Source organism: Euprymna scolopes, chromosome 5 (assembly GCF_053919585.1).
Source record: "Euprymna scolopes isolate OS-2025 chromosome 5, ASM5391958v1, whole genome shotgun sequence".
Lineage (NCBI taxonomy): Eukaryota > Metazoa > Mollusca > Cephalopoda > Sepiida > Sepiolidae > Euprymna > Euprymna scolopes.
In genome coordinates this window covers 176,637,991-176,652,990 of record NC_136486.1, presented here as the reverse complement: position 1 = coordinate 176,652,990, position 15,000 = coordinate 176,637,991, and the positions used below count along the sequence as shown (strand labels likewise).

The window sequence follows — 15,000 nt, the reverse complement described above, 5'->3', positions numbered from 1 at the left end:
GGGGTAGAATAGTTTTCTCATTTTTCTTTCTCTGTTGTCACATTTATCAGCTTATGTACACAATAAATAAAATACATCTATGAACCCAGTTCACGAAAAGATTCCCTCCCTTACACGTATATTTCTCTTTCGCCTCTCTCTTTCTCTCTCTCTCTCTCTCTCTCTCTATATATATATATATATATATATATATATATATATATAAGGAAGAAAAATAAGTATTATTTAATTATATACACGTATAAAAAAGTTATATAATATATCGTATGTAAATTTTCATTTATTATTTACTTCAACAACGTTTAATACAGTAGTAGTAGTAGTAGTAGTAGTAGTAGTAGTAGTAGTAGTAGTAGTACTATGGATATATATTTATGGCGATTAAGCTACACAGAGGTGTCTCTGTTTCATCCCCGCTAATCACCAGGCTAGATGCACTAACTTTTGTTATTGATTTTCGAAAACATCAAAACTATCTTCAGTTTAGCCAACTAGCTAATCAAATGTGTTGTTACGTTAATGTTTTCATCAACCAATGGTCAAGCTTCTATTAAACAAAGGCCGAGTCGTCTTTACATCTTTTTTATGTATGTGTTGCGCATTGCTTGTAAGTGTTTCAAATTAATAGTTGAACTTATTTTCGTGATTGAAATATGTTATATCCTTACTTTAAATAAGAATACAGCAAGAAACACGGGGTTATTGGTGAAAGACAAAGGGGTTTATTTACAAGGGAATACATGTGACATAAGAGATACTCAACATTTTTTCTTATTCTCTTCCTGTCTTTTTCCTTCTGCGTCAATCACGTGAGAGGGTCAATTCATCTATGAAGGGATGTTAGATTATTCCATTACATCACCTTCCTCCCAAGCTAAATTCTTCCATAGAATTTTGCTTCTACCATTTTTTCCATTTCAGTCTTTTTCCTTTTCCTTTCAATTCTCCTCACAATTTGTGTTTGTCGATTTTTTACTTTTGGAGAGTGACTGGACATCTGAGTTACTGGTACTTCCTTGTTTGGAGGTTGTATATTGAAAGTGTCATATAGACCTTCCATTGGTAACTCTTGGTTTCTGACTGTTTCTATGTATCGGGGTCTCAGTTAGTTAATATGTTTTTTGTGGAAAAAAGTTTGACCTTTTAAAATGTAAACCATTCTCCAAATTCTTCTTGAGATTATGCGTTCTTCACCAAAACTCTTCCCTGCCTGATAATTTTTGAAGAAAACTTTATCCTCGTCATTGTAAGTCTTGTACCTTACATTATCCTTGATACTTTTTTTTACTTTTTCTCTTGGGATTAACTGGTCAAACACCGAACGTACCTTCCTGGCAAACATAATTTCAGCTGGGGATAATTTAGCATTTGTATTTGGATTTGGTGTTATCCTATATATTGCTAAGAATTTTTTTATGCTTTTTCTCAAACGTGTCAATGTTATTATTCTTTTTTAAAGTTCGTTTAAAACTATCGACTAATCTTTCCGCTTGTCCGTTTGACCGAGGGTTAAAAGTTGGTGTGGTAATGTGTTCAATGACCAATGCCTCACAGTAGTGCTTGAATTCTTGACCTGTGAACATAGTGCCAATATCACTAACAATTGTTTTCGGAACTCCGAACCGACTAAATACCTCGTTCAGCGCTTTTATTGTGTTTGCCGCTGTAGGGTGTTTGTATTTAAAAATTTCTGGCCATTTTGACATACTATCTACGATTACTAGGTAATAATATCCCCTCAGAGGTCCTATGTAATCGATATGGATGCGTGTCCAGGGTACATCAGAGTACATCTGTTTTAGGCCAAGGTTGCGTCCGTATGGGGGGGGAGATCTCGCGGATAGTTGACAACCTTTACATAATTTCACCATTTTCTCAATGTCCTAATCCATTCCAGGCCAGTATGTGAATGTGAATCCTCTCATTAGGGCCTTCATTCTGGAGATTCCAGGATGTCCATGTGGAATTCTTTTAGGATTTTCTGTTGTAATACTTGCGGTATTACCACTCTGTCTGCGTACATCACAGTTTCATCACACATAGAAAATGGAAACACTATTATTTTCGTCTTGTTTCACTTGTTTGTTTTTTATCTTATTAATATATTTATCTGTTTTCGATGCTTTCTTTATTTCCTCAAGTGTAACAGGAAGTTCCCTAACATTATTTATTAATGTATCTGTTAGTTAATTTTCTTCTTTTAGTGCTGCTATAACAGTTTTTTCCAATTCAGTTTTACTGAGGATCAATCTCGACAAACCATCTGCATGTGAAATTTTACTAGATGCTAGGTGTTTCATTTTGAAATCGTAATTGAGCAAAATAATACTCCATCTCTGTAATCTATTTGCCGAAATCGACAGTAATGGTTTATGGTCTGTTTTCAAGACAAAGGATCTTCCATGAATGAACCTGACTGTGCTTTCTTTCAGCGGGTAATAAAATCCTCGAGGCATGAGAAATTGATTTAGTAGATCCATCTTCCATTCTGTGTAGAAGCACCGCTCCTAAATCGCATCTGCCGCTACAATTAAATCCTTTTTCGGATCGTAATGTGCTAACGCTAGATCCGATAACAAACATCTTTTAATTTTTTGGAATGCTTCCTCACATTCTTTTGTCCAGAGCCATTTTTTATTCTTCTTCAATAATTCATTTAATGGTTTAATAGTTCGTGCATATTCGGGATATAAGAACTATAGTAGTTTGCTACATACAAGAATGACTGTAACTTCACTACATTGTATAGGCATGTTTCTAATTGCTTCTGTCTTATTTGGGTTAGGTCTTCTACCTTTCCAATCAATTATTTGTCCAAAATATCAAATCTTGTCCATACGAAAATTACATTTTTAGAGCCACTTTAAATCCGTAGTTTTCTATAATCTCGAATACCTTCCGAATATGGTTTTTATGTTCTTCAACATTTTTGCTTCTTATCAAAATGTCGTCTAAATAAGCCATTGCAAAATACAAGCCTGCTAGCATGGTATCCATAATTTGTTGGAATAAATTTGGTGCTACTTTCAACCCAGACGGCAATCGTTTTAGGGAAAATAATCCTTTATGAGTATTCATTGTCAGGTATTTAGAACAATCTTCGTCGACTTTGACCTGCAAATATGCTTCTGATAAGTCAATTTTTGTGAAACCTTTTCCTCCATTTAACTTAGAAAATATTTCCTTAGGGGTAGGGATTGGATAGTTATGATCCTTTAAGGAATCATTCAGTCCCGTCGAAAAATCCCCATATACCCTGATTTTTTTATTTTTATTTTTCACATAAACTGTAGGTGATGCCCATTCAGAGGAGTCCACTTTTTTATTACTCTGATTTCTTCGAGTCTATTTAATTCTTTCTCGATTCTTTCTAATGCCGAATACGGAACCTTCCTTTTGGGTTTAAACATCGGTTTCGCTTCATCTTTCAGTTCAAATTTGACTTCCGTTTTAATGCAGCAACCAAGACCTTCAGAAAATACATTTTTAAAATCCTTCTTCAAACCCCCAACAAAAAATCTTCCTGGCAGTTAAGGACTTTCAGATCCCGTCACATTTACTCTTTTGCAAAATGAGTTTATTGGTTTCTACCATAAATTGAAAAGTCTCATCAAATCTATACCGAACAGATTAGAATTTTTCCGGGTATCACATACATTTTAGTTTTTACAGTATTTTCATTCAGGGTCATATTAGTATAAAATTCACCCTTAAATTTTAATCTATTTCCAGACATTCCTCTGGCAATTTTCTTTGTGTTTTGCAGCTTTGGAGAACCAGTTTTCTTCCATGTTGTTTCATCAATTAAGGATATGTCACTTCCAGTATCCAAAAGACAGTTTACTTTCCGGTCATTAATTCTAACTTCAATATATTTCCTTTTTGTACCATACATGGACTTTTTTTAGAATCAATGGTCTTTATTTCAGGCTTACAGTATTTCTCCTTTTTGCATACTGTTGACTTGTGTCCTTTACGCCCGCACTTATAGCATATTTTGCTTTTGAAGTAGCACTCTTTTGTGAAATGATTCTTTCCTCCACACGTCTTACAGTATTTTTTTACAAAGTGGTCAACTTGCTTTACCCTTTGTAACAACATTTTTCTCTTCGATACTAGTATTATCCTGTTTTAAATTTAACAGTTTCTGGCATTCCTCAGTAACTTTCTGTGAGGTTATTTCTATGCATTGGTTCATAATGGATAACATCCTAGAACGAATCTCTTTATCTTTCGAGGATGTTAACCCTTGCAAAATATCAAGCGTTTAAACCTGTCATATTTTAGGTCTTTCAACTTAAATAACTCGCATTGGGCATTTACTCTCCAAGAATAGGCGATAAAGTCTTCATCATCTTGTTTTAAAATATTTATAATCTATAATAATATATAATAATATATCTATAACGAGTATAAAATAAGCTATCCAGCACCCCGAAAATGTTCGATAAAATTTCTATAGTCTCTTTAAAAGAAATATCTTTCGGGTTTCCTTGGGGGTATAAAATTGGTTTACTTGGTATTTTCATGGGAACCCAGTTTTTGCAACAGTAAAATAATTTTTTCTTCATCCGACCAGGCCTGACATCGTTTGAAAAAAGTATTTTCGTATCTACGATAATATGCTGGAAGCGTTAAGCCATTAATTGGTTCATATAAAAATTCTGTCAGCGAATTTGCAATTCCTTCCGGAGTGAACTGACAATCCTTTTTTCTTCTTGTTTCATTAATATTGTTTTTAATACTTCATTTTGTTTTAACTGTTCTTTTTGTAAAAATTCCATCTGACTTTGTTGAGCCGCCAGTGCTAATTATATAGTTTTTGTAAATTCGGCAGATTTTTCCATGTTGAAGAATTTTTTTATCACAGTAATAAAACAAAAGGTTAACAGTACCTGCACAAAACATTAAATACATTCACTGAATAGTTTTTAACCACAAAAAATTATTTTGTAGAAGTTTTGGAGGGGGTTACACACACGAAATTTACAATTTCTCTCTTTTTTTCAGTAGGACTGTAACATACTGAATTAAAAAAAATAACGTACTTTTTGTGTGTGTCTTAACTATTTTTCAGTGGTTGAATTTTTCCATGCAGTTTTTTTTTTCTTCATTTTCCAATATCTTTTTGGCTTAAAGTTTCCTTTTTGTGAATTCGACTCCTGTTACCATTTGTTATATCCTTACTTTAAATAAGAATACAGCAAGAAACACGGGGTTATGGGTGAAAGACAAAGGGGTTTATTTACAAGGGAATACATGTGACATAAGAGTTACTCAACATCTTTTCTTATTCTCTTCCTGTCTTTTTTCCTTCTCTCTCAGTCACGTGAGAGGGTCAATATATCTATAGTTCATTTCATCTGTGAAGGGATGTTAGGTTATTCCATTACATCAAAATAATTACTTCATTATCTATCATTTCTAAGTTTTCAAAGCACGTGTAGGATAGATTTCAGTTTTTTACTGAATATTTTCTGCAATACTTTAGTTAGTTTTCAATGAGATTTTGGGATTTCTTGCTCAATTTAATCTTCAGCATCTGATTGTGGTAGCGTAAATAATATGATGATTTTCTTCCTTCTATATTTATATTATAATTTTGTATACTTTTGCATATATTTAATCTTAATATTACTATATTCACCATTTTAAAGACGTTTTATGAATACTATTTGAATATTTAACTACCTATTGTCTTATAAAGTTCTCGCTAAGCTACGTCAGATAAAACTCTGAATATAGTTTATCAGCATTCATGTAAGTACACTGGTATAGTTATAAAATATTCAAGTATACTTTCTGGGATACGAGGTGATTTTAAAAATTTATCGTGTAATTGTTTCTGTTACAAATATTAGCATCGATGGCACTTTATAATTTATGTATAAAATACAATTAAACATTTTTTGTCTTTCAGATTTTCTGGTTGTAAACTCAAGAGTGAGGTAAGTGGATTCCATTTGCAAAATTTAACGTAATATATATGTGTGTATGGTTGTGTTTATATATGCACGTGCGTGTGTGTGTGTGTGTGTGTGTGTGTGTGTGTGTGTGTGTGTGTGTGTGTGTGTGTGTGTGTGTGTGTGTGTGTGTGTGTGTGTGTGTGTGTGTGTGTGTGTGTGTGTGAAACTCCTTTCGGGATGATATCTTTCATGGGCAAATACTTTAACATGTTTCTTACTATTTCTACATTGGTTCTATTTTTGTATATTTTTTTTTCTTACATTTTTCGGGAAATGTTATTTTTCTCTATTGTACAAACGAAAGATGTATCAGAAACACCGTCCTGAATAAATACTGTTCTAATACATTGCTGTAATACTAGGAGAACGTAAAAAAATAAAGTAAAAAATAAAGTAAAACAACGACGAAATTAAACAATTTTTTTAGTAAATTCTTTTTTAACGTTTTTTAAAGTTAAAAAGAATTAATTTTAAAAATTTACATTTTTTTAATTAAAATGCAACACACAACACATGGATTTATTTCCGAATAATATTTAATATAAATTATAAAGGAACAGATATTAATCCACTTTCACATTTTCTTTTAATTCTAAAAAGAATATAGAACCATAAAGGAACTTACAGTTTCTTCTCAACATGACTTTTTTATTATAAAATATGACAGCCAATTTGAGCCGTAAACAGACAGCCATGTTATTTTCTTCTTTTCTTTTTTTCTTTTTAAATGTTTGGTGAGGAAATGGTTTTAATGACTTTTAACTGATAGGGGGCGGCTATAAAAAGGAGGTAATTCGTTTCTCATTTGCAATGATGATGCTTCTTTGTGACACTGGACGTCAGAAAAAATATTTATATGTTATAACTGAAAATAAATATCGTTTTGAAACAGCTGTAAACAATTGTGTATACTCTTAATTTACAATAATATTTGGAAATAATTTAAATCTTTAAAAATACATATATATTTTATAGATTTAAATTATTTAGCATTATATATGTGTATGTGTGTGTGTTTACATATATGTGAGTAAGTACGTTTTGCGATTATGCATGTTATGTGCGATTTATACTAACAGAAATACCGGTTATAGTCAGCCAACCTACTTCCTAACTTCTGGCTGCTATCGGAAGCTGTGACTAGGCAAATCAGTTCCTTCGTTTATTTTTCTCTCGCGCTTATAGCTCCCCTGGACATGTACTCTTTTTATTTGGTTTTTTCCGATCGTTCTTCTTTATTTCATAAACATTGAAAAGTTTTACAGTTTTAATTTAATAACGAATTATTCAAATTAGTTTTATTTCTTAACAATTATTGAAAACATTTTTATTATTGCGCTCTTTTGTAAGAATTATTGCAAATACACTTTTAAATCGTTTTAGACTTTTGGGAATATTATGTATTGTATATGTTTTTATGATGTTCGAAATTTTGATTTCATTTGTTATTTGGATTTTAATGATTTTATTTTTTATACTTTTATAAACATATATTTGCGACATAAATTTAAGTAAATATCTTTTATTTTTAAAACCTAATAGCCAGCCGTGGTTCTCTCCAGGATGTGCTTCTGTCATTGCGCACAGAAATCACTTTTTCCATTGCTTCTAACATAATAGATATACTGAGACTAAAGCCACTTTTAGGACTGCCAGCAAGTACTGTAAAAATGTAATAAAGAACGCAAGAGAGCTGTATGCTCAGTCCGTCAAGTCCAAAGTAGCTGAGCAGCGGCTTGGTTCCCACCAGATTTGGCAAAAAGCAAGCAGAATCCTGAACAGAAGCGAGTGCTCTATCCCAACTATCATCAATGAACCTGAGGCAATCTCGTCAGCATCAGACAAAGCCAAATTCTTTGCCAAGAACTTTGCAGCTAATTCTAGCCTTTCTGACCAAGGCCACCCAACCCCAATATTTCCTCTTGTGTCAGAAAATCTGTGATAGCAATATTTATAAATTCATTGATGATAGCAATATTTTTAAATCCATTAATGATAGTAGTATTTTAAAATCCAGAGATGATAGCAATATTTTTAAATCCATGGACGATAGCAGTATTTTAATATCTATGGATGATAGCAATATTTTTAAATTTATGGATGATAGCAATATTTTTAAATCCATTGATGATAGTAATATTTTAAAATCCATAGATGTTAGGAATATTTGAAAATCCATGGATGATAGCAGTATTTTAAAATCTATGGATGATAGCAATATTTATAAATCCATGGGTGATAGAAATATTTGAAAATCATTTGTTGATAGCAACATTTGAAAATCGATGGATGATAGCAAAATTGTAATATCTATGGATGATAGCAATATTATAAAATCCATGGAAGAAAGCAGTATTTTATAATCCATGGTTGATAGCAACATTTGAAAATCCATGGATGATAGCAATATTTTAAAATTCATGCATGATAGCAATATTTGAAAATCCATGGATGATAGCAATATTTGAAAATCCATGAATGATAGCAATATTTGAAAATCCATGGATGATAGCAGTATTTTAAAATCCATGGTTGATAGCAGCATTTTAAAATCCATGGATAATAGCAGTATTTTTAAATCTATGTAAGATAGCAATATTTTTAAATCCATGGATGATAGCAGTATTTTAAAATCCATGGATGTTAGCAATATTTGAAAATCCATGGATGATAGCAATATATGAAAATCCATGGATGAAAGCCGTATTTTAAAATTTATGGATGACAGCAATATTTTAAAATCTATGGATGATACCAATATTTTTACATCTATAGATGATTGCAATATTTTAAAATCCATTGTTGATAGCAACATTTGAAAATCTGTGAATGATAGCAATATTTGAAAATCCATGGATGGAGGCAGTATTTTATAATCCTTGGTTGATAGCAACATTTTAAAATTCATGGATGATAGCAATATTTTTAAATTCATGGATGATAACAATATTTTTAAATCCATTGATGATAGTAATATTTTAAAACTCATAGAAGATAGATTATAAAATCTATGAATGATAGCAATATGTTAAAGTCCATGGATATTAGCAATATTTGAAAATCCATGGAAGATGTGTATATTTTTAAATTTATTGAAGATAGCAATTTTTGAAATTCCATGGAAGATAGCAGTATTCTGAAATCCATGGATGATAGCAATATTTGAAATCCATGGAGGAAAGCAGTATTTTAAAATCCATGGATGATAGCAATATTTTAAAATCCGTGGATGATAGCAATATTTTAAAATCCATGGACGATAGCAATATTTTAAAATCTACGGTGAGAGCAATATTTGCAAGCCATGGATGATAGCAATATTTTAAAATCCATGGATGAAAACAGTATTTTATAATCCATGGTTGATAGTTACATTTTAAAATCTATGGATGATAGCAATATTTTGAAATCCATGGATGATAGCAGTATTTTAAAACCCATGGATGATATCAATATTTGAAAATCCATGGATGATATCAATATTTTTAAATTTATGGATGATAACCATATTTTAAATCCATTGCTGATAGTAGTAGTTAAAAATCATGGAAGGTAGATTATAAAATCATGGATGATAGCAATACGTTAAAATGTATGAATGATAGCAACATGTTAAAATACATGAATGATAGCAATATTTTTAAATCCATGGAAGATAGGAATATTTCTAAATCTATGGAAGATAGCAATATATTTAAATCCATGGAAGATAGCAGTACTTTAAAATCCATGGCTTATAGCAATATTTGAAAATTCATGGATGAAAGCAGTATTTTTAAATTTATGGATGATAGCAACATTTTACAATCTATGGATGATAGCAACATTTCAAAATCCATGAATAAAAGCAGTATTTTAAAATCTATGGATGATAGCAATATTTAAAAATCTATGGGTGATAGCAATATTGTAAAATCCATGGAGGAAAGCAGTATTTTAAAATCCATGGATGATAGCAATATTTGAAAATCCATGGATGATAGCAACATTTGAAAATCTATGGACGATAGCAATACTGTAAAATCCATGGATGATAGCAATATTTGAAAATCCATGGATGATAGCAACATTTGAAAATCTATGGACGATAGCAATACTGTAAAATCCATGGATGATAGCAATATTTGAAAATCCATGGAGGAAAGCAATAGTTTATAATCCATTGTTGATAGCTACATTTTAAAATCCATGGATGATAGCAATATTTGAAAATCCATGCATGATAGCAATATTTGAAAATCCATTCATGATAGCAATGTTCTAAAATCCATGGGAGATAGCAATATTTTTAAATTCATGGGTGATAGCAATATTTGAAATCCATTGTTGATAGTAACATTTGAAAATCTATGGATGATAGCAATATTTTAATATCCATGGATGATAGCAATATTTGAAATTCCATGGATGATAACAATATGTGAAAATCTATGAATGATAGCAATATGTTAAAATCCATGGATGACAGCATTATTTTTAAATCCATGGAAGATAGTAATATTTTTATATCTATGGAAGATAACAGTATTTTAAAATCCATAGATGTTAGCAATATTTGAAAATCCATGGATGATAGCAATATTTGAAAATCCATGGATGATAGCAATATTTGAAAATCCATTCATGATAGCAATGTTCTAAAATCCATGGGAGATAGCAATATTTTTAAATTCATGGGTGATAGCAATATTTGAAATCCATTGTTGATAGTAACATTTGAAAATCTATGGATGATAGCAATATTTTAATATCCATGGATGATAGCAATATTTGAAATTCCATGGATGATAACAATATGTGAAAATCTATGAATGATAGCAATATGTTAAAATCCATGGATGACAGCATTATTTTTAAATCCATGGAAGATAGTAATATTTTTATATCTATGGAAGATAACAGTATTTTAAAATCCATAGATGTTAGCAATATTTGAAAATCCATGGATGATAGCAATATTTGAAAATCCATGGATGATAGCAATATTTGAAAATCCATGGATGATAGCAATATTTTAAAATTCATGGATGATAACAATATTTGAAAATCCATGGATGATAGCTATATATGAAAATCCATGGATGATAGCAATGTTTTAAAATCTATGGATGATAGCAATATTGTAAAATCCATGGATGATAGCAATATTTGAAAATCCATGGATGATAGCAATATTTGAAAATCCATGGATGATAGCAATATTGTAAAATCCATGGATGATAGCAACATTTGAAAATCCATGGATGATAGCAATATTTAAAAATCCATGGATGATAACAATATTGTAAAATCCATGGATGATAGCAATATTTAAAAATCCATGGATGATAGCAATATTGTAAAATCCATGGATGATAGCAATATTTGAAAATCCATGGATGATAACAATATTGTAAAATCCATGGATGATAGCAATATTTAAAAATCCATGGATGATAGCAATATTGTAAAATCCATGGATGATAGCAATATTTGAAAATCCATGGATGATAGCAATATATGAAAATCCATGGATGATAGCAATATTGTAAAATCCATGGATGATAGCAGTATTTGAAAATCCATGGATGATAGCAATATTTTAAAATCTATGGATGATAGCAATATTGTAAAATCCATGGATGATAGCAATATTTTAAAATCGATGGATAATAGCAATATTTGAAAATCCATGGATGATAGCAATATTTAAAAATCTATGTATAATAGCAATATTTTGAAATCTATTGAATATAACAGTATTTTAAAATTAATGGATGATAGCAATATTTGAAAAAGAATAAGTTGCAAATATTACCCTAGATTCCAGACTTTACAAAAGAAAATAAATGCTATATCTGAATCCTATATTTTTATTGTAATTGCTCGAGACTAGGCGTGACGCCACTTGATGTGGCCACAAAACACGAATGATGATTATTTCAAAGACAGGAGATACCTATTAACGTTAGTCTTGAAAAAAAATCAATGCAATAGGTAGGGGGAAAACAGCTCACAGGAAGAGAAATTCACAAGCTTACACTTCTCGGAAAGAAACTACTGTAGTAGGAAGCTCTATTATAATGTGTGGCAGCGAACTGATGGACACCACTAAACCAACGGGACTGGAACAATGGAAACAGGAAATAGATCAGACAATTCTTCATGCATAAATGGTCCTAAATCATCATCAACTCTTGGCCTCTGAAAACGGTTTTGAAACGCATGTCAGTGTCACCAACAATAAAACATAAAGAAGTTTCTTTGTTTGTTGGGTGGGTTTTATGCTAATTCAAAGACTAAAACTATTTTATTGTATCATTTTGTGTTTTATCAAAATTTAATTTTCTGTAAGAGAAAATAATATTTGAATGGACAACAGATAAAAGCTTAAAAAATGAAACAAAATTTTTTAAAAGAAAAACATAAAAACTTTTTAATGAAATAACAAACGGGAATAAACGAAATAAAAAAAAGATAATCAGGCAGAACAAAGTCATTTTCTGATTAGCAAAAGAAAATTGAAAGATTCGAATGAAGGCGAATTTAAAGATACAAGGGAAATGCGTTTTGATAGTTACAACTATGACGGAAAAGTTATAAAACGAACCTACAAGGAAAAAGCAAACACTATCACTATTACCATTGCTACCACCACGAAAAGCAAACCACCCCCTGTTTTTTCTTCGTCTCTAACACCGTTCTTTATCTTCTACGTCTATAGGTTCGCCTCTCTCAAGTTATCGGAGAAGCGAAGGGAAGGGCGCTCGCCGTTGTCCTAAATCGCTACATCCGCCCTTGATTGACGTGTGTACGCTTGCTTATAAGGCTGGTCTGCGTTTCAAACTTTGCACAAACAAAATAACCCATTTTCATTGATTTGCAGAAAATTTATTTCATGCTCGCTCCATGTTTACCCAGTCGACCCTTCCTTTTCGTTTTTCTGCCAACTTTTTTTTACTGCCACGAACGCTCGACGAGACGACGGCCGCCATCTTTCTTTTCTTTTCCCAAGACGCCATTGTCAGCATCTTTAATTTGATCTCGATTAAATAAATCTCTTTTTCAATATTTTTCTCTTCGCCTCTCTCTTTCCCCCCACCTTCTTTCTCTCTCTCTCTCTCTCTCTCTCTCTCTCTCTCTCTCTCTCTCTCTCTCTCTCTCTCTCTCTCTCTCTCTTTCTCTCTGGATATATATATATATATATATATATATATGTGTGTGTGTGTGTGTGTGTGTGTATATATATATATATATATATATATATATATATATATATATATATATATATATATATATACTAGCGGGACTTGTGGAAATTCCACAGGGGATCATTCATATGTATCATATTGACGTTGTCATTCTGTAGATGTTCAGTGTAAATGAAGACGCTCTGATATTATTGTATATCTTTTGTTAAAACTGCAAAAGTATTTATCTAAGCTAGCAGAGACTCCCGGCGTAAGTACGCTTAAATATGATATGTTAATTCTTGCAGATTTCGTATATATTATCATAGAGTTAATGTCCTATTGATTTTTATATATATTATAAAGTTGCAATTTCAAAAATAAAAAATATATATCCATATGACTTGGGTGCAGTAGCCTTAATAGAAACTGAAACCAAAATTTATGGAAAAAAAATCGAAACCAAAATTTCTGAAGAATTCTTGATGAAATTATTTATTACAAGAAATGGAAGTCTATAACAATTAAACGACTGTCACTCGGATGTAAGCGTGACACGCAAAAATACACACACGCTAGCTTATATATATATATATATATATATATATATATATATATGTGTGTGTGTGTGTGTGCGTGTATGTATGTATGTGTGTGTATACATACATAAATATATATGTATGTATGTATGTATATATGAGGGGTTTAAAAACAGAATTGAAGGATTATTTAAATGTATCAAGATTACGAAGCTTAACAAACGGCTGGCGCTAAAGTAAGGCTTCGAAATACTTAGGTATAAAGAGCATTTTTAACACAAATAAATCTATAGATAACAATGTATTGATTTCCCTTGTCTATAATTCTCTTCGTATATTTATATATTGTTATATATGTTATATATTGTTATATATGTTATATATTGTTATATATTTATTTATATATTGTTATATATTTATTTATATATTGTTATATATTTATTTATATATTGTTATATATTGTTATATATGTGTGCGGATGTGTTTGTATGTGAGTGCATTTGTGAATATTTATGCGCATGTGGGCGTTCATTTTATACTAACTAGAATACCTGATTTCCATCCTCAAAATATGTCAAAACAATCAGAAAGGAGGAGTATTTGAAAAACGTGCTGACGCAACTGAAGTTATGGACTAAGAACTTTTTTTTTCAGAGCATTGCGATATCTGTAACACTTTTTAGAAATGTTAGAATTGTTTAACTCTTGGTAAAAACGTAGGATGTTCTTGTGATGAACCCAATTTCTATCTCCTGTCACAATTCTTTTCCAAAATGGTTCTCGACGATTCCTAGAAAGCAAAAATATGCAAACAGTTCATCTTTGATTTTGTTGATGATCAATAAAATCGTGGAGGACGTTTTGAACATTTTTTCTAACTCATGAAGACATGAAATGATTGTGGCATGGTTTGTATTGAATTATTGAGCTACTTCTCTGCTGGTTAACTTTGGATTGGCCTCCACATTGTCTTTAGTGGCATCTTTATCGATTGATTTTGGCCTTCCCGAACGTTGCCAATCTGACAGGTTAAAGTCTCCAGAAGAAACTTTTGCAAACCACTATTGACATTTTCGATCATTCAGAACATCCATGCCATAGACAGTTCTAATATTCTTTGTAGTTTCTGCAGCTGAGTTTCATTTGTAAATTCATAAAGCATGCAGTGTTTTAGATGTTCTTAAAAAATATCCATTTTTCACGGTTGAAACAGTTAAACTTAATATCTTCCCACTATTTGCTATTCAGGTATAGTAATTCTTCCGCCATATTGCTGTACAGTCAGCAATAGAAAAATACCTCCATGTTAATAAATTTAATTGAAAC

General features: G+C 31.1%; 1 protein-coding gene across 1 annotated transcript in view; it reads left to right on the top strand.

Moving 5' to 3' along the window:
* The window catches only part of LOC145276667 (DNA-binding protein RFX6-like), a 182,393-nt gene that overhangs the window by 36,880 nt on the left and 130,513 nt on the right, over positions 1 to 15,000 (top strand). The window contains exon 5 of the mRNA XM_080127854.1: positions 5,921 to 5,948. Within this exon, the coding sequence (XP_079983980.1) occupies positions 5,921 to 5,948 (28 nt within the window). The remainder of the gene's footprint in view (positions 1 to 5,920; positions 5,949 to 15,000) is intronic.